Source organism: Aricia agestis, chromosome 2 (assembly GCF_905147365.1).
Source record: "Aricia agestis chromosome 2, ilAriAges1.1, whole genome shotgun sequence".
Classification (NCBI taxonomy): domain Eukaryota; kingdom Metazoa; phylum Arthropoda; class Insecta; order Lepidoptera; family Lycaenidae; genus Aricia; species Aricia agestis.
Genome location: NC_056407.1, coordinates 749,998 through 770,681, shown reverse-complemented (window position 1 = coordinate 770,681; position 20,684 = coordinate 749,998). Strand labels below are relative to the sequence as shown.

The window sequence follows — 20,684 nt, the reverse complement described above, 5'->3', positions numbered from 1 at the left end:
AAAATTCAATGTACAATATATTTGGTTTTTCATGTCAATCTCTCTTTGGTAGTAGGTATTTACAAAAAGATAAACTCAAGCTGGGACTAGCGAGCCTTAAAGATGATGGTAATAAAAGAGCTAAAATAGTTAAAAATAACGAGCGACTATCGCATTTTCACTATCGCATTTTTAATGTTGTTGTGTGGTTAGTCACCTGTTTGAACAAGACGTGCTACTGGCGGAGGCTCAGCAGTTGATGCAGCAGTTTGATTCTCAGCTGAGGGTGCTGCAACGGGAGCGAATACGCGTACAGGTATCAATTTACCATCCTCCTTTATAGAATTCTTAAATTTGAAGTGAATTGAAATAGAGATTACATTGTAAATTTAATTTTAAAAGAATAATTTTACATATGCCAAAATGTGGCCCCGTTCGAGTTTCCAAACCGGTGGTAGGCATCAGTAGCTAGAACATTATGAAAGTACTAGATCTCCCGCGCGGCTACGCCCGCGTAAATTAGGAATTTCACAGAAACCGTACATTTTCAAATAAAAATAGCTATAAATACTCCTTTCACGTGGTCTACTCTATATAAGTGCCAAATATATGAAAAGGCTCATAATCATGGGACGATACATGATATAATATTATGGTAGTGATTATGATGACGATGAATGTAATTTGCATAGTAGCATATGCTTTCCGTTCTTAAAACAACGCCGAAACTCCCAAACTTGTATCTATAAAGAATCAGGAGTTCTCTCAGCACCTTCCGAACCACGGTATACCAGGTATACCTCGGTGCAAAATCTTACTTGTTTGTAGCATATTATGCTTAGAATACTTCTCACGAAACCGAAGTCACCACATGTTTCCCCATAAATTTTGAGGAGTTCCCTCGATTATTTATGGATCCTTCATCAGATCACCACTTTTGTGAATATAATACCAAATTGGGATGATACCCTATATACCAAAAGAAAAATTTTTAAAATCGATTAACAAACGGCGGAGTAATCGTTGAACATAAGAAAACGAACATAACACCTCCCCCATTTTGAAAGTCGGTCAAAATTGTAGCTTATGTGTTATTCTGATGTATAAGCTATATTATTGTAAAGTTTCACTAAAATCCGTTCAGTAGTTTTTGTGTGAAAGAGTAACAAACATCCATACATCCACACATCCACACATCCACACATCCATACGTCTATACATCCAAACAAACTTTCGCCTTTATAATATTAGTAGGATTTGATCCAAATCTATTCAGAAATAACACAATTTTTATTTTATTTGAATAAAGATCTTGAAAATGTGCAAATATATGCATACGATGCCGCTCTGATTTCAGAAATTATTTGTCTTTATAAATATTTATAAAGAAAAATCTAACAGTGTAATGTTTCAGGAGAGGAATCAGCTGCTGGAGCTGCACCTGTACCAGCTGCACCGCGAGATGAACGTCCTCAACCGGTTCGAGGCCAACGAGCACCGCCTCGCAGACAGGGTCTACGAGAAACTCGTGCAGGTGAAATACTGTGCTGTATTCATGGAAGGAACTGGGTACTACTATAGATTACTATAGAATACCGCAAAGGAATCAAAACTGCATTGGACTTATGCTGCCCTTTAACGGAGCTGCATGTAGAGGAACGCTTTTTCAAAGTCCAATAAAATTGCTAAGCTGAGATGTCAGGCTAATGAAGAATTTCTATTAATTCTCAAAAGTACATACTATTCTCGCAATCTGCAACGTAGCTTCGGTGAAAATATTTACGGCTGAGTGCCATAACGCAAGCGCTATATCTATACTATTATATTGCTAACATCGGTGTTGAAGCTATCAACAAGTTGACTGAGTACCCTGACTTCAGGTCCAAGGTGTCCAAGAGATAATATCTGACCTGGAGGGTCAGATCGAGGAGCTGGGTGCGGAGAAGGAGGGCTTGGGCGAGGACTGTCAGCAGCTACACGCGCACTTCAAGAAGCTGGTGCAGGACAACGCCTTCGCGGACTTTCTGCGCAGGATCTTCAAGAAGAAATATCGCCCGCCGCGAGATGCTGACGAAGAAGGTGAAATTTCTATTTAAATTGTAGCTATAGTTTGTGCGTTTTATGATGATATGCGTGACGCATTATAATTGACAATAGTAGGGAAGTTACGTAACAAAAATTAATCGATAGTTTAAAAATATCGAATCACTTCGTAAAGGAATTGCAATCGAAATTATCAATTTCGTACTGACATTTCAGTGGTGCCGGCGATTTAAAATGGCCGCTCTTTTTATCGATTTGATTTCGATTCAACAGTATTCATGTTTCGTAACAATAATTTTCACAGTTAATATTTATAATTTTATATTAATAAGTTAGCATTTAGCAACTTTTCATTTTTATTCATTTACAATTATAGGAAACACTAGCTGTTGCCCGCGACTTCGTCCGCGTGGACTTTAGGTTATAGCGCGCGGTGTCAACAAAATTTGTGTCAAATTTAAAAACTTTTTAAAACCCTGGTAAGTGGTACCCCTCTTAGGGCCACGCTACACCGGATTGGCAGCGCTGAAAGTGCTCGCCTCGCCGCTGCCATTCCAGTGTAGCGCGTCCCTTAATTAATCAAAATACCTAAAAATAGCTGTGCAGTGTACACATAATCTATACTAATATTATAAATGCGAAAGTATCTCTGTCTGTCTGTCAGTCTCGCTTTCACGCCAAACGCCAAAAGTACCGAACCGATTGTAATGAAATTTTGTATACAGATAGTCTAAAGCCTGAGAAAGGACGTAGGCTACTTTTTTACTGGAAAAAAGGGTTTTCAGGGGGTGAAAATGCGTAAATTTGTTCAAATTAAGTTAGTTCCAAAAAATCATATTAGATGGCGCCGTGCGTCTTCTACATCGCGCTGACGCTTGCTCAAAAGTCTTTCTATAAGAGGTGGTATCATCTTATATTTAAGTTTCGATTTTTTTCGATTGTTATATCTATTCTACGGTATGAAATAACTCAGTACTTTATCTGTGCAGTGACGTAACCTTAAACCTATCAATGATAAATAGTTTATGGGTAAAGTTGTGTAATTGGGGGGCTAAATAAGCTTTAAAATTTAGCATAAAATATAAATTTAATGAAATACTTATTGTGTGCACACTGCACAGCTGTATTTATTTAAGGGGTGTCAGGGTTTTTTTTATAAAAGCTTTTGACACCAATTTTGTTGACATCGCGCTTTATAAACTGAAGTCCACGCGGACGAAGTCGCGGGCAACAGCTAGTAACTAATAAGTATGATTAGTTGTATGTTACAATGAAGTAAAATATAAAACGCCATCTGTTGAATCGTATTAAAACTAAAATGTTCATTGCATCGATATATTTCTGGATTTTTTATAATATTATACATAAAATATATTTAAGTAAAAAATAAAACGCCATCTGTTTTCATATGTTAGAATTGAAATGTTGATTGCATTGATATATTTTCTGGATGGAATATAGGCCAACACGCCGGTACACTTGAACTCCTTTATTTTAGAGCGCCTTCTGTTGTCAACTTGTCACATATATTAGAAATGCAGAAGGAGTTCTATAAGATAAGATAGATTGATTATTATTATACCAAGTGATAATATTATTAAACATAATATTCTAACGTATTAAAAACTATAAACAAAAACATAATAACTAATAAGTATGATTAGTTCTATTTTACAATGAAGTAAAAAATAAAACGCCATCTGTTGAATCGTATTAGAACTAAAATGTTCATTGCATCGATCTATTTCTGGATTTTTTATAATATCATACATAAAATATGTTTAAGATTTTTGAAATTTTATTTTAATACACATCCAAGACCCAGGAACATTGAAAACTTTTTGTTCCACCTGCGGGACTCGAACCCAGGACCCCCGGGATGAGCGCTGGCCACGCGCAATGCGAATTCATTTTCATCGATATTTTCATGGAAATAAGATATTTTCCCACATCAAAATGTAGCCTATGTCCTTTCTCAGACTCTGGAATAACTGTGTACAAAATTTCATTGCAATCGGTTCAGTAGTTTTGGCGTGAAAGCGAGACAGACAGACAGACAGACAGAGATACTTTCGCATTTATAATATTAGTATGGATTTGTTTTTGTAGATGGATTATAATTCATTACATTATGATTTTTTTTGTTTTCTTGTAAAAAAACCCGTAGCAAGGAATATGAAAAGTGTCACCCATATCATCTTAAAACGCACAAACTATAATTAGTACCTAATTCAAATGTCAAATGTAGCTAGAACTGCATTTTGTAGTCCTTGGGTAGAGCTTAAGGGCGCAACTAGGAAACATTTTTTTCCAAATGGGCATGACATAATAATATTATCTTGGCCTAGAAATAATTTTTTTAGAGTATTCCACCAATTTTTTAAAAAACATTTATGGGATACAAAGTTGCCTGACTGTGATCCAGGGCCAAATTTTATCAAAGTCATACTATACAAGGTTATTATTGACTCTTATAAAGTCGGCGTACTGGTAAGCCAAGATATCATGTGTGTTTTGACCTATCAGAGTCCAGCGAGTCGGAGTCGGACTCCTCGAGCTCGGAGGAGGACGAGGGTAGCATGGACAGCCGCGACATCGGCCCCATCCGCCTCGACCCCAACGTGTGTCCCGAAGGCTGCGACCAGGAGCTATACAACCAGACCTTCGAGCTGAGGAACAATAGGTAATCTTAGATGATCAGAGTACAGGATATTCCGCTATATTTTGGTGCTCGGTGATTCAGAACATAACCCGACTAATATCGTTGTTTATTATAGACACGGCCACGAGCAGCGCATGATCGAGATCGACCACACGGTAGACGTCCTGCGCAAGGACATCGACGCACAGAACAAGCTCGTCGCCAAGTTCTCCCAGCAGCTAGAGCAGAGGAAGAAGGATCTGAAGGAGTTCATGGTAATACATCATATTATTTTCAATGAACTGCACAATACTAACAATTTCAAGGACACGCAAATGCTTCTGACCTTCAAATTGAATCCAAAGAAAAAACTTGTAGGTCAGAAGCATAAAGAATCCTGAAATAAAGAGCGTTTATAAAATCAAAACTACCCAACTCGCTCGTAAGAAATCAAAACTGTACTTCAGATCATATTACGGGCCTGATATTACAGATGGAGAAGCAGAGCTGCCTGAACGAGATCAGTCAGGTGGTGGTGGTGCGGTACGGGCAGGTGCGGGCGACGGCGCTGCGCGGTGCGGAGGGTGCGGGCGGCGCGGGGGGGACGGGGCTGGCGCGCGCCGTGCTGTTCCCCGCCCGCACGCTGCACGCCCTGCGGCGCCGCGTCACCGAGCTGCAGGGGGAGATACACCAGCAGAGGGAGCGACAGAAGTAAGAATGCAGCTAGGATGATTTATTTTATATATACTACTAATATCAAGGAAAAAAATTAAGCATTTGTTGTTTGAGCATTTCAAGTGTGTCTTACTGACGTTTCTTTTTGTTTTTGGCTATCAATATCTAATTGATTGTACTGTCGGTTCTTGGTGGAAATTTATGTTGAACAGTAATAAAAAACAATTTTTCGTGCACTTTTTCCCCTATATTAAGATATTAATATTATAACTTTTAACAAATTACACGACCGGTTTCGAAATAAATAAACACCTGACGATGATTTATTTCGCAATCGGTCGTGTAATTTGTTCTTAATTTAGTGGAGAAAGTGCGCGAAAAATTGTGTTTTATTAGTATCAAACATACGCAGCCTGTCTTCAATTTAATTCAGAGTGAACCGCACCCACGTGTTCCGCATGCGCGTGGACATGCGCGCGATGGAGGAGCGCGCGCGGGCGTTGGCGGCGGCGACGCGCGAGGCGCTGGCGCACAAGCTCGGGGAGTACGGCCGCCCGCGCCGCGCCAACGCCGAGCTCGACGAGCTGCTGCGACAGATGGCGCGACGACACAAGTTCCGCGCCGCGCTCGCCGCGCTGCCGCCACTGAGAAGGCAGATACGGGAGTGGAAGGTCACCTAAAACATGAAGTAGTTAAATTCAATAGTCTTGTCACTTATCTTCTTGGACCATGAGATGGCAACTATATCCTACTATCCTACTTCCTACTATCCTACTATTCTACTTCCTACTAATATTATAAAGGCGAAAGTTTGTTTGGATGTATGGATGTTTGTTACTCTTTCACGCAAAAACTACTGAACGGATTTTAATGAAACTTTACAATAATATAGCTTATACTTACATCAGAATAAAACATAGGCTACAATTTTAACAGACTTTCAAAATGGGGGAGGTGTTATGTTCGTTTTTTTATGTTCAACGATTACTGCGCCGTTTGTTAACCGATTTTCAAAATTTTTCTTTTAGTACATAGGGTAAGGGTATCATCCCAATTTTTTGGTATTATATTCACAAAAGTGGTGATCTGATGAAGGATCCTTAAGTAATCGATGGAACTCCTCAAAATTTATAGGGAAACATATTTTGGTGACTTCGGTTTCGTGAGAAGTATTCTAAGCATAATATGCTACCAACAAGTAAGATTTTGCACCGAGGTATACCTGGTATACCGTGGTTCGGAAGGTACTATAGGTTCGGAATACAAGTTTTGGAGTTTCGGCGTTGTTTTAAGAACGGAAAGAATAATATGCTACTATGCAAATTATATTCGTCATCATCATCATCATCTCTACCCTATTATACCATGCATCGTCCCATGATTATGAGCCCATTATGACCCTGTTATTGGTATTTTTCATAGTCTATTAGATCGAGACTCGAGTTTGTCAAGCGATAATTTAAAAAATCGATAAGTACTTAATATTATAAACCTGAAGAGTATGTTTGCTTGAACGCGCTAATCTCAGGAACTACTGCAGCGGGGCTAAAATAGTCACATTTAACAATTCCTCTCAATCAATTCAGCAAATAAATTGTCATAACTGTCAAACTGACAAATTTCAAATCAGTTAAAAAATACAGAAATGAATTGCAAGCAGAGTTGCATTTTGCGGTTTTTTGAAAAATGAATCATATTATGATTCATATCATGATTCTTCAAAGCGACCATTTTAGCCCCGCTGGTCCCATTTTAAAAACTTATTTCAGTGTTAGATAGCTCATTTATCGAGTAAGGCTATATTATATTATCACGCTAAGACTAATACGACCGAAGAAACTCAGGAAAATGTGGGAAAAACGGGGGAAATATTAGAAAGGGTTTATCTCACGAACTACTGAAGCAATTTTTATGGCAATGTTTGGCACAGATATAGAGTAGACCAAGTGAAGGGAGTAGGGACATAAGCTATTTTTTATGGGAAAATGTACGGTTTCTGTAAAATTCCTAATTTACGCGGGCGAAGCCGCACGGGACATCTAGTTAATTAATAAATCTATATATAAATACGTGAGCGAAAAACTTTGTAACCCTTTTTACGAAAAATGGGGAAACGTGAACGCATGAAATTTTGCACAGTTATAGTTTATATGGTGAAGGAGTGCATCGAGCTAATATTATTTTGAAATTATACTTTTATCATACATTTTTTTTACACAAATAAAACATTACACACACATCAATGGGCTACAATGTGCACACTCAAAAAATGACAGCTTTTTGAGTGACAAGCCTATACATACGAATTATACTCTTTAATTTATGGTTGAGGTCTGTTGACAACAGGTTGACAAATTGAAAATGTATTATAGTTTTTTTTATTGAATCTTAGAAACTATTAGACAATGCTTACACAGCCAGTTTGAGGTCAGCTGAGTCCCAGAGACAAGAGTTGAAAAAAATATAATATGATAAAGTCTATATTTTTTTTATAAAATATAGTAGTCCTAATGTCGTTGAAACTAAGGTCGAATTTCGACCATTGGGCGATCTCTAGTTAGAATAATTTGGCGTTACCGAAGCAGTTATAGGCATATTATAGTTATGTAGGTTTTCTCTCTTAATTTAAAATCTCGATCTGATTGTAAGATTGATTAATTTTAAGACATTTAACATACTCAAATAATATATTTAAGTACTTCATTAATTTAACACGTTCATTGCTTCACAAATTTTTTGATGCATGCAGTGTTCACATCGAAAGGGCCAAACACTAATGCTTAATGAATTAAATTAATTCCCTTTTTAAGTTATTTGTAAAGTGTCTGGCAGGTTTTGTGAACCTTAATAAAAAAGAAAAAATATTCGACGTTGCGTGATGCAGTCCACTACCCTGTGGCCGACCACGCGACGTCACGTGGTAGTGCCTTACGATTTTGTTCACGCTTAAAAATGGAGTGAGAATGGCCGCAGTGTTATGGCTAGTGGTGATTTCACAGGAGCGTCACGAGCGGCTGGAGAAGGAATATTTGGATTCGTTGAACCATTACTCTGATCGGCTCCGACTGGCCGCCGCCTTGCAGGCTGATGTCTTGCCGCACAAGGTACCTCGTTTACGTGATGATGTATCATGATCCTGTATAATGTGTTGCAGCATTATACAGGATCATTTTATGGAGCATTAACATTATTCAGGATCACCGTAATTTTCTTAAGCAAAATTCACCGTCGTATAGTTCTTGCAATCTACAAGCGCGCGTAGCCTTTATTTGTAGTTGTAATTGTATATAGACATTTTCGTTAGTGTGCATACCTGACGGAGCAATCAGTTGCTAGCGAGCAATGTACGCGTGTATAGATATGGTCACTCATACAACTAAGGGCGCCGCGCTGTAGATATCAAGATCTGTACCAGCTAGGGCATATTTTTCATAGGGCACACGAAACATTTATTAGTAAAACTTTCGTACTACTAACCGACTAGGAGATATTTTCAGAAGGTACACGAAGCCCGCGACATGGTCGGCGGGTACGAGCAGGAGCAGTACGAGCGCGACGTGGTGCGCCTGCGCATCGTGCGAGCGAGACAGCTGCAGCAGATTACGGTAACGTCACTACTGTGTTGGTGCTATCACAGATCACTCTGACTAGTCGCTTATGACTTCACCTTTTAAGGGATTCACTTAGCTCCATTTCAAAAAATTGCTTCCTATTATGCAATGACAATTTTTATATCACTTTTACAGGCACTAGAGCAAGAGATCAAGTCGCTCCGTCTGAAGCCGCTGTCGCCGGCGGTGGTGCCTCCCGCGCACCGCACCCCACCCCCCACACCGCCCACACTCAAACCCCTCAAGCCGTCCGCGAGATACAAGCACAAGAAATACTTTCCCATGTATGTTGGGGTCTTTTACATTATATTTATTTTTGACGTACGGTGAACGTTTTTACCCGCATGGATCCTTTCTGATCACGTCGATTGGCTAGTCATCGTTTTTGACATAAGTACAGTGGTAGGCGCCAAAATTACTAGGTTTCAGCACCGAAACAATGTGAAATTTTCAGCATCGAGATGCTGCATTATATGGGAAAGTTTAAATCCTGTCCAGTGTCCAGTATCTGGCAGCAACTACTATCGCCAATATAATCAGCTTAGTGGTATGTTCTGGCCTCCGTGGTCCAGTGGCTTAGAGCTTGGCTCATGACTCGGAGGTCGTGGGTTCTGTTCCCGCGTTGGAAACATATTATTTTATTTCCAAGTTTGGTTAGGACCATGCAGGCTGATCACCTGATTGTCTGACAAGTAAGATGATCCATGCGTCGGATGAGCATGTAAAAAGTCGGTCCTGCGCCTGATCTCTCTCCAGTCGTGCCAGTCTTCCGTCCACTGAATTAGGAGAGTAAAAAGAATAGAGAGTGCTCTTGTGTACTGCGTACACACTTGGGCACTATAAAATGACTCCTGCGTAACCGGCCCCGTTACGCAGAAGTAATCAATGAAACCAGCCACCGTCGCCGGAGTGGGAGTTATTATTATTGTTACGGACACACCGTGCCATCTAGCGTCAAACCAGCGCAACTTATTGAAGAAACGCAGACAGCGTAAATCCCCTACTCAATACTAGACGGCGTTAGGTGTATGTGCGCAGTACATGTGCGTACTCTCTAGAAATATACCATACTTGTTTACGCATATCGGGTTTGTTCTGGGATGTTCCGGAATATTCTGAGATTCGATCCGGCCCGTGTAAATAGTCGCAGACAGTCGGGCCGATAATTCAGTTCGGAGCGATCATCAAGGCGACTTCGAAGTGAAAACAAGTGATCAATATTGAGTGAACCAGTGAAACCTACGACTTGGCTACGACCTAGGACACTGATAGTGCTGAGTGATTAGACCTAGTGATTAGTGTTTGGACCTAGTGTGTGCTTGTGTGATCTGGACTTAGTGAATAAAGTCTTCAAGAGAGTCAGCAGGTCTTTCTCTCAAAATCGTTGAACCCTAGCACGTAACATTATTATTATGTTCAGAACATCCCTGGATTCGTCGGCGCTGGGCTGCGACGCGCACACGGCGGCGCTGGTGGCGGAGTGCGTGCGCGCGCTGGACGCAGCGCCCGCCGCCGCCCCGCAGCTGCTGCGGGACCTCACCACTGACTTGCCCGAGGTTGTCGCCGGGTGAGTACTATCGAGGGCTTCCTAGGCAGTCGACAGACCAACGTCATTTGATCGGATCATGTCAATTTATTGTTAATAATTGTGATCTGTCGGCTGGGTTTGAGTTTTGACGTAACATTACCAAACCACGTTGGGCCCTATTTGCCTAGGAATCAGCTTCTGTGATAGTATGTTGCTATCTATACAAATAATGTTTAATCAAGAAAATTAAAAACAACTCCCGATTCAAAACTCTAACGTTAACTTTTATCAAAAGATAACCTGACAAAATTTTCCACCACTCAGCGGACTGATGATGTTTAACAGCTATTGCTCGAACACTCTTGATCATGTCAACTTTCAAACCAAAAAAAACTAGATCAAAATCGGTCCATCCGTTTGAATGCTGCGATGCCCCGGACCAAATACACACAGGCAGACAGACACGTTGAACTTATAACTCCCCTCTTATTTGTAGGGGGTTAAAAAACTTGAGTCCTTCTGTGCAGCAAACAAACTGCCACTCAAATAGCGTTCTTTTGTTTATCAGTAATCGATATCAAGATATAACTTTCAGGAACAAGTCGCGCTTCGAGGTGGTGGAGGGTTGGGTGAAGAAATGGGTGGAGCGGCGCGGCGGCGGCACAGGCAGTGAACCGCGTGACTACCGCCGCCGGACTCGCGCGTTCGACGCGCTCGCCAAGCTCGCCGACAAGATGATACAGCAACATGTTAGTTAAAACCCGGATGCAGTGGCGGCCTTACCCATTGCGGTGGAAGGTCTTTGCGTGGCCCGTCATCTTTTGAAAAAATGCCTTGCGAGGCCTCTGCAAGAGTGAGGCCCTTGGCGATTGCCCTGTTCGCCACCTCCTTAGGGCGGCCATGACTGCCCGGAAGATATGTGAGAAAGGAGACAGAGCCTAGTTGTTTCCCTCTCTCGTGTTTACATGCAAACCAAAACCAAACAAAAATTTTCAAAAGAAATTGTCTAGAATAAAATGTAAATTCGAGCCAACCACATACCAGATTTTGGTGGTAATGCTGCAATCAGATATAAAGCAAGAAAAACAGGAAAACCTCACACATTCACCCGCACCGTTCGCGCCGCATTTCGTAGATTACTAGGCGGTGCGTTCAACGCGTACGGCGCGTACGTTGCTGACAAATGAGCGATCAGCTTTATACCAATTACCAACTCTGAATTAAAAAAAAATGTTGATTGATCAACTTTAAATAAAAATTGTAAACAATATAATAATATCAATATCAATTTTTAAATAAAACTTGTACAGATAGACGTGATCGAGGGCGCCGGGGCGAGCTCGCACCGTGCGATGGCGGCGATGGAGCGCGCCATAAGCGACGTGGCGGACGCGCGCCTGCCGCTGCACGAGCGCCTCGGCCCCGCCCTAGCTACGCTGCTGCACGCCACCGCGCCAGATGACATAGGTGCGGTGGTGTTGCCAACTTTTCGTTTTGTCATTGAACACTCATGTGGTCTGTGGCATTTACGACACGGACTTGGAGCTCGTAAATTACTACAGTTTAAGCGAATAAGACAGACATTAAAATTCGATACTTCCTGACGTATCCGATAAAAAAATTGTAGTTTTATAACTATGTGAAGTTAACTAAAGTCTAAAACGAACGTTTTAGCGGGTGACGAAGCCATGACGTCGCTAGTGAGATCGCTGACTGTCAGTGAACCCATCACGATGGAGGCGTTGGACCTGATACAAGTGGCTGCTGTTGTGCAGGATATTAAAGGTCAGGGACATACAATAATATTATAATAGTACCCTTTTATAGGGCCGAAGGTATTTAACAATAATCCAAACTACAAATCCACATACGTGGGAGAGCCACGCTTCGGCACGAATGGGCCGGCTCGACCGGAGAAATACCACGTTCTCGCAGAAAACCGGCGTGAAACAGCGCTTGCGCTGTGTTTCGCCGAGTGAGTTTACCGGAGACCCAATCCCCTACCCTATTCCCTTCCCTACCCTCCCCTATTCCCTTCCCTTCCCTAAACTCCCCTATCACCCTATTCCCTCTTAAAAGGCCGGCAACGCACCTGCAGCTCTTCTGATGCTGCGAGTATCCATGGGCGACGGAAGTTGCTTTCCATCAGGTGACCCGTATGCTCGTTTGCCCCCTTATTTCATAAAAAAAACTGTCTATGACGATTGACGTAGTTTAGGTTAGTTCGGTTCAGTTTCAGACTGACGCTAGATTGATGGCAAAAAGTACATTACAATGAAGTGATCAGTCCGTCAATCATCTGGTTATATGAACTCAGTTTCGCGTCAATGAACTGAACTGATGAGAAACTGAGCGTGTAACCTACGTCTAATAATACCAATGTACAGACTGCGGTGTGGAGCACCCCGACGAGGAGCTGGGCGAGATGGTGCAGGCGGCAGTGGGGTGTCTGCGCGCGCAGCACCTGGACGACGACGAGCACCACCACCTGCGACAACACCTGGACGACGCCTTCCGCGTCGACGTCGTACCCAAACCTGAGGTGTTGCCAGCAGCCAGTTGACATAATACTTTAACATTCGCACTCACAGATATCATTCATTAATTATTTCTTAAGGATGCTATCACAAAAATGATTACAAAAGTTAGCAGGTCAGTACCAATATCAACGTTAAGGACGTTAAAATAACATTCAATTTCTTATAAATAGAAATGTTATTTATCTAATATATAAAATTCTCGTGTCACAGTTTTCGTTGCCATACTCCTCCGAAACGGCTTGACCGATTCTTATGAAATTTTGTGAGCATATTGAGTAGGTCTGAGAATCGGCCAACATCTATTTTTCATACAAAAAAAAATTATATGGCAAAACAACGTTTGCCGGGACAGCTAGTTTTTATATAAAATATTTAGCTATTCGTATATGCGACTAAATAAGCAACAATTTTTTGTACATTTATTTTCCTTAGTTCAGTGTATTTAGCTATAATGGTACCTAATCAAACCCCATTTTTTTTAATCTCTTGCGATTATTGTGATGGTTAAAACGTATTTATGTGAAAATTGCGGCTATAAATTTTTTAGGGTGTAGACGTGGAGATGAATATATTATCTTTCATTTGAAACCAAAATATCCTTGCAGTGTGACTGCTAATTCTTTAAAATGGTACCTGAAAATCGCTGATAACGTCCTTAACTTCAATAAATTAACGGCCATTCCTAATATTTGATCTATCTATAATATATTTAGAGACACATATTTTATGTCAATTCAATGTTAGCTGCGAACCTGCGATCGGTCATATGTCAAACCAGAGATAGATTGAATATTGGGAACGGCCGTAAAAAAAACAATTAAAAATTCTTACGCCGCCGGATCTTCTCGCCTGGTTAGTTCCCCAACCGGTGGTAGGCACCAGTAGTAACGACGTTCAGACAACATAATATTTTAATACAACATATTTTGTAAAAAAAATCTGTATAATAAAAGACGAATCATGGCTCTTATGTCATAACGACATTAGAATTAGTGCCGATTTCGGACACGGCAAAAACGTACAAAATGACAAAGGGCGTAGGTGTGAAACATAATAATAATAATAATATCTATGGATGCGTCACACCACGTCAGTCTGGCCCCGTGCTAAGTACCCGAAGGACTTGTGTTACAGGTACCAGACAACGGAAATATATTTAGGTAATACTTTTATACTATACATATATTTAAGATTTTTATTATATCATACACATATTTAATACACATCCATGACCCAGGAACATTGAAAACATTGAGCTAGACTAGGTGTGAAACAGCCATGAACAGCTAACAACAGCTTAACAAGGTGCATCTTGAATAATTTGATTTGATTTTGTCTACGTCCGAAATGTCCTCAAACCACTGACCTCTATAATACACTGGACAGGCCGTACAAAATGACAGCTATTTTTTGTGCCGATTTGAAGCGCTGCGGTGAGCATACTGTGAACTAATTACATAGAAAATGACAACCGCCATTTGCAAAATAGTAGTTCCAAGTACACTCACTACTGCTTTCACATAGCAATCACCGCCAATATGGCGAGTCCTTTCACATAGGAACATTTTATTGATAGCGATCGCCTGTCCAGTGTTTTATAGAGGTCGTGCCTCAAACTCAAACTTTTTTACTGACGGTTGCTTCATATTTTGCTGCCTCCTTGTTATGTTATCCATGAGTCATGACGTGTTAAAATATCCTATACCCACCTAACTATGGCTCAACTGACACTTGTGACACTGCCGCAGACTCGAAGCGTCGCGACGCATCATGTTTTTCGACTAAGTACAAAGCATAATAAATGAAATTTTTAGACCTTTTTAATATTATTTTAGTTTAAACTACATTAGTTTCGCTCACAAATATATTATGACCAGCTTTTGCCCGCGGCTTCGCTCGCGTTAAGAAGGATTATTATATTTAAACTTTCATCCCCTATTTTAACCCCTTGGAGATGGAATTGATCAAAATCTTATCTTATTATATATTTCAGCCCAATCCGTCCAGTGGTTTGGGCTGTGCGTTGATAGATCACTATGTCAATCAGTCAGTCAGTCACCCTTGAGTTTTATATACATATATATATATATATATATATATATATATATATATATATATATATATATATATATATATATATATATATATATATATATATATATATATATATGTGCACCAGTGTCAGTACTCAGTTGAGCCTTAAATATGTTTATTAATATTTCAGAGTTTGATTTCGTCTGCTCGTGGATCCTCTGCATCTAAAATAGAAGACAATATGGAGGATATTTAAATTATAAGTTCATAAATACAATATTGTATCTTTCGTGTATGGAGCATACTGCATAATGTAGTTATTCTATGAGAATTCCTTAAAATAAAATAGGATGTGTTGTTTGGTTTCACTAGAATAAAATATATTTACGGCTATAACTAATATTGTGTTTTTATAATATATATATTCCTTTAAATCTACTTAATACTTAATTATACTTATGAAGAGGGGAATAATAATTGTGTAGGTGAATATCAAAACCCGGCAAGTCACACCCATACCTACTCGAAACTGTAGGCGTACTACGAAACAGTTTTGAGACTCAAACAATCGGACGAGAATGCCGCGTCCTGCTCTAACAACGTCATTTTACGTTTGTTAGAGCAGGACGCAACATTATCGTACGATTGTTTGAGTCTCAAAACGGTTTCGTGGTACGGCCCCTGAACTCTTGTCGATGTTATTGAATTTTGTGAGAAAAATTGAACAACGCAGTATATACAAATTAGTGTAGTGAGTCCTGAAAGAGCAAAGAAGATGTCTGTGTCAAAAGTTAAAAAGAAAAATGCCGAGAATAAAGTAAAAAAAAACATATTTCTCTCATTTGCCAAGTTTCGCTTATGGTGGACATACCGGGATTTGATATTTGCCTTCACAATTATTACAACCAAATCTTCTAAGGTTTTTTTTGCGCGAAGCGGCAGAGCTGATTTGATTAGGACTGGGCTGGAAGAAATATCAAACCACGCTAGCCCCGCCTACCACCCCGCAGCTATCCCCAATCGTGATATAATGATTCCATGAATCGTGCCTGAATGAATTGTACTTTGCGCTGCAGCTAATGGTGGTCTAATAGTGAACAATATCGCGTAACAACGGTTTCCGCATTATAGCACTAAAGTAAAGGTCGTAAGTCCCAAAAATGTTTTTGATGGTTACTTAAAAATTAAATACAATACTAATATTTCCTTTAGCCATTATTTTATAAAGTGTGTGATTGTAGTAGTGCAAGTTATTTGATGATAGTAACTCAATAAGTGTAACAGATATATTTGTTGAAAATACCAGAAAGATTCATAATTATTTCGAAAAATAAAACTATCGACTCAAAGTAAGTGAATCGTGTTTTCCGTTAGGCAAATATCAGATAAGTATACAATGATTAAATAAATCTCAATTTTATTTAAGTCAATCGTCTTCCGGGATCGTAATACTTATTAGAAAATTAAAATTATATGAAAAATGTAGAATCTCATTGCTCATAGTTCATACCAGTATTAACTATTTATACCCACTGGCGACCCAATATTGGCCGTATTTGAATCTTCACAACGCGCGCGGTAGTAACATATAATCTGCTTTGACTTTTTCATATACTTAATATTGTAGGTCTGAGGCAAATATCGTGTATAATGCGTAAAGCGCTTAATACTAAGGCCCGTATTAATTTTGGTCAGTACTCAAGATGCATCTCGGTCTCAAGACACGGTTCAGGCTCTGTGATTGGTTGACTGTCAAAATTTGGACCAATCACAGGCCGAACCGCGTCTTGAGACCGGGTTGCATCTTGAGTACTGACCAAAAATACGGGCCTAAGAGAATATGAAAGATGAAATACTTACAGAATGAAAGACGAACACCCTTAAAAGTCCCAAACTCCGGCACAAAAGTAAGGTATCTCAGTTTTTTGTATACACTATTAGTAAAAGAAATTTATATGTGTCATTGCCGCAAAAAGTGGCAATGACACCACGGACGTAAAAAAAATATACGTCCGTGAATTACACATATAAATTTTATTATTTTCAAACCTAACAATTTTAGTTTAAATTACTTATATGAAATCTTTTAAACAATCACTAAACATACAAAAACACCTACTTTTTCCTTTTAAGAGCGTTTACGCCGTTCACGCTCAATTTGGCTTAAAACTGTACTTTTAAAACTTGAATAAGTCATCAACCACTTATCTTTATAAAAATGTTGATTACTTATTTTTATAGGAAATTTCACTGTCCTTACAGTAAGTAGAGAAAAAAATACGATTTTTAGAGTATTTGTACATTAAATCTCGATACCTTAACAGAGGTTTTCTTAAATTCCGTTTTAGTATCAGTTTCGAAGCTTTTAATTTACGAAACCAGCGACAGATCTAATAAGAAAAAAATAATAACCTATTGACAAGATCTTTAAGCAAACAGTTAGGAGAAAAATTTTTTTCATTTTGTTATATTACTATAAGAAATTTCAATTCAAAGAATGAGAAATATCAAGAATTTAAAACCTTATTTTTACCTATTGAGCTTACTTATTTCAATATAATAATAGCTTCATATGATAGAAGAACACTTTAATTAAAAACATACATTTTAAAAATCAACAAATATTTTGTCATTTTTTTTCTATAAATATTTTAAAACTACTATAAATCGCTGCGCGCAAAGCAATTCAAATTAGTCCGCCGCGAGGCTTGCTGAAGGAAGGACGTATCGCTCCGTGCTGCGCATGACCTTTGTTGACCCTTGTCGCGCATACCAGACTGGTGAACATTTATAGCGCGATCGAAAAATCTTGGTTCTTTGGTAAGAAAAATATTTTATTTTGTTGGTAAGTAATATATTATATTTTATGTATGTATTTTTTATGGCGGAAAATAATTTTACTATTAAAATACATTACATTACAGAACTAATGGGAAACAAAATGAAGATGTTTTTAGCAAAGAAAAGAAAACGCAAAAATGTAGAAAATTTGGAAAGTTTGGAAAAGGCAAGAGAGGCCAAAATGTTGCTATAATTATCACTGTTATCCTTACTTCAACTTATTTTTTCATTTAATTACTTACTTAGTCTTACAAATAACATGTTTTGTGTGCTTTCTGTTTGTATTTCAGGCAATATAAAAGTAAATCAACTGAAGAAACAATAACGGAAAAAGATGAATGTGAAAACCAACACGCAGAAAAGGTACCTTTCGTATTTGAATAGCAGTATTTTGACCGACTTCCGAAGTTTAGTACAGTTAATAGAATAATATGTGCTAGTTTCATGCCTAAATCATATCTATCTGCAAAGCTGAAAGCTATAAGAAAACCTGAAAGTTTGCCTGTTTGTGACCTCTACAGAGAAAAGAACGACCAACAACTATGGAGTTTTGGCCGCGATTACTTAAGGAGGTATCCAGTTCTGATGGTCTACCTGACCTTCGAGGAAGAGTAAAGCTGAATTTCATAGCTTATATTATTTACAGTAAGTGTAGCAATCACTTCTTTCAGTGCCGGACATTTTTAACCGACTTCCAAGGAGGATGTTATATGTTCGGGTGTGGATATATATATTTTTTTAATTTTTATTTGTGTATGTTCAACGATTACTCCGCCGTTGTGAACCGATTTTTGAAATTTTTGTTTTGTTGTATGAGGTTTCACTCCAATTTGGTTCCATTTTCACAAAAGTGGTGACCTGATGATGGAAACCATGAGTAATCAAGGGAACTCCTCGAAATGTATATGAAAACATACAGTGATTTTGGTTTTATAAGAAGCATCCTAAGCATATGCTACTAAAAGGCAAGATTTTGCACCGAGGTATACTATGGTTCCGAGGATACAAAGAGAACTCCGGATCCCTTATAGATACAAGTTTGGGGGTTTAGGCGTTGTTTTAAGAACTGAAAGCATATGCTACTATGCAAATTACATTCATCATCAGCATCATCATTACTACGCTGTCGTAGTAATGATGATGCTGATGAATGCCGACTTCAAAATGAAGATTGAGTACAGAAATAGTTGATTTTTAGCCGAATCTGGAAAAAGGCACTATTAGATAGGAAAAACTATTTTATACTTTTTAGTTCATATAATATGGATGTTATTATTGTTTTTACTTTGGAAGTCGGTTTTAATTTTTTGTTAAAAATAATAATTAACAGTTGTTTCCCACTGCCAGGCACCCTTAAACCTTCTTAAAGTATTAGACTTTGAGTCATGAGGGTGTCTGGCAGTGGGAAACAACTGTCAAATATGTCCAGCTCTGGAAGACGAGATTTCTCAACTAACTGCGAAGAATACAAACTATGATATTGAGCTTTACTCTTTCTCGAAGGTCAGGTAGACCTTCAGAACTGGATACCTCCTTAAGTAACCGTGAGTCGCGACCGAAACTCCATAGTTGCTGGTCATTCTTACCTCTCTAGTGGTCAGAAACAGGCAAACTTTCAGCTTTTATTAAATGACAAAAGTCTGGCTGTCGCTAGCTATTTATGAATGCTTCACGACACATCAGTCTGGTCCCGTAATTGAGTATTTCAGAAAAAAATAATTATTGATTTTTTTAATGTATTTTAAAACCTTATTATTAATTATATTGATATTTAATGCAAAAAGCTTAAAAAAATGTTGTCAAAATACATCATATAAATTCAAAATAACCATATGTTCCTATTTGAATATCAAGGAGTCACCTCGATTTCTCATGGTTTCCATCACCAGACCACCACTTTTGTGAACATGGTACCTACTCGGAACAATACAATGTGCAACAAAAGAAAAAATTTGAAAATCGGATCACAAACGGAGGAGTCATCGTTGAACATACATAAAAAATATATCCACAGCCGAACGTCTAACCTCCTCGTTTTTGGAAGTCGGTTAAAAATAATTGTAAAAAAAATATTATGATATTTTATGATATGTATTTAATTTAAGAATAAAATATAATAAGTATACTATGTGTGTTGTTTACTTTCAATGTAAGGGCTGATTTACCAGATAGATTTTACCTGAGTAATAAATAAGTAACTTTATAATGTGTTATGTGTATATTATTTACCCCTATAAGAACCTCATGTCATAACATATCCGACGATTGAAAAATAATTCCAAACGAAAATGTGTATCTACTTTTCAATCGTCACCTTTTTTTGCCAATTAAAATTTATGATACCTAATTTGAAATATAAAAACTGTCAAAGTTGCATATTATTTATTTCTTATAGAAACTCAGGTAAAATAACTCGAACGGACTATACTATCGATAGCAAAATACTATACTATCGATAGTAAAATATACATCACTAGCACACGCACACATTGACAGATCGAAAATGGTCACGCATTTTCGGGTTATCAGGTGGTCTATACGACAGTATATACCTATTAAGTCTATGGTAGTAATAGTATGCTAAAATGTAATAGTAAATCATAATCAATAATAATAAATCGACTCGCATCGACATTGCATCCGCATTCCGCACGGATCAAAATCTTTTGATTTGACTATAATGAACCAACTCACGCACACAGTCGCACTTGCTTCTGTGTGAATAAAAGTGCACTGAATTACATGAAACTTGAATTTATGCGTACGACGTAAACGCTCTTAAGAATAAAGAT

General features: G+C 38.5%; 1 protein-coding gene across 4 annotated transcripts in view; it reads left to right on the top strand.

Moving 5' to 3' along the window:
• Positions 1-15,364, top strand: part of LOC121739794 (cilia- and flagella-associated protein 44) — a 50,179-nt gene extending 34,815 nt beyond the window's left edge. For 3 of the 4 annotated variants that reach the window (XM_042132363.1, XM_042132361.1, XM_042132362.1), the window contains 16 exons: positions 193-295; positions 1,394-1,513; positions 1,860-2,058; positions 4,549-4,705; positions 4,800-4,938; positions 5,157-5,374; positions 5,772-6,009; positions 8,338-8,442; positions 8,836-8,943; positions 9,085-9,233; positions 10,370-10,516; positions 11,073-11,226; positions 11,788-11,944; positions 12,152-12,262; positions 12,865-13,019; positions 15,242-15,364. In XM_042132363.1, the coding sequence (XP_041988297.1) occupies positions 193-295; positions 1,394-1,513; positions 1,860-2,058; positions 4,549-4,705; positions 4,800-4,938; positions 5,157-5,374; positions 5,772-6,009; positions 8,338-8,442; positions 8,836-8,943; positions 9,085-9,233; positions 10,370-10,516; positions 11,073-11,226; positions 11,788-11,944; positions 12,152-12,262; positions 12,865-13,019; positions 15,242-15,307 (2,326 nt within the window). In that variant the 3' untranslated portion in view covers positions 15,308-15,364. Of the gene's footprint in view, positions 1-192; positions 296-1,393; positions 1,514-1,859; positions 2,059-4,548; positions 4,706-4,799; positions 4,939-5,156; positions 5,375-5,771; positions 6,010-8,337; positions 8,443-8,835; positions 8,944-9,084; positions 9,234-10,369; positions 10,517-11,072; positions 11,227-11,787; positions 11,945-12,151; positions 12,263-12,864; positions 13,020-15,241 lie in introns of those variants that run through there. The other variant, XM_042132364.1, reaches the window with a different exon arrangement.
• Positions 15,365-20,684: the final 5,320 nt, after the last annotated feature.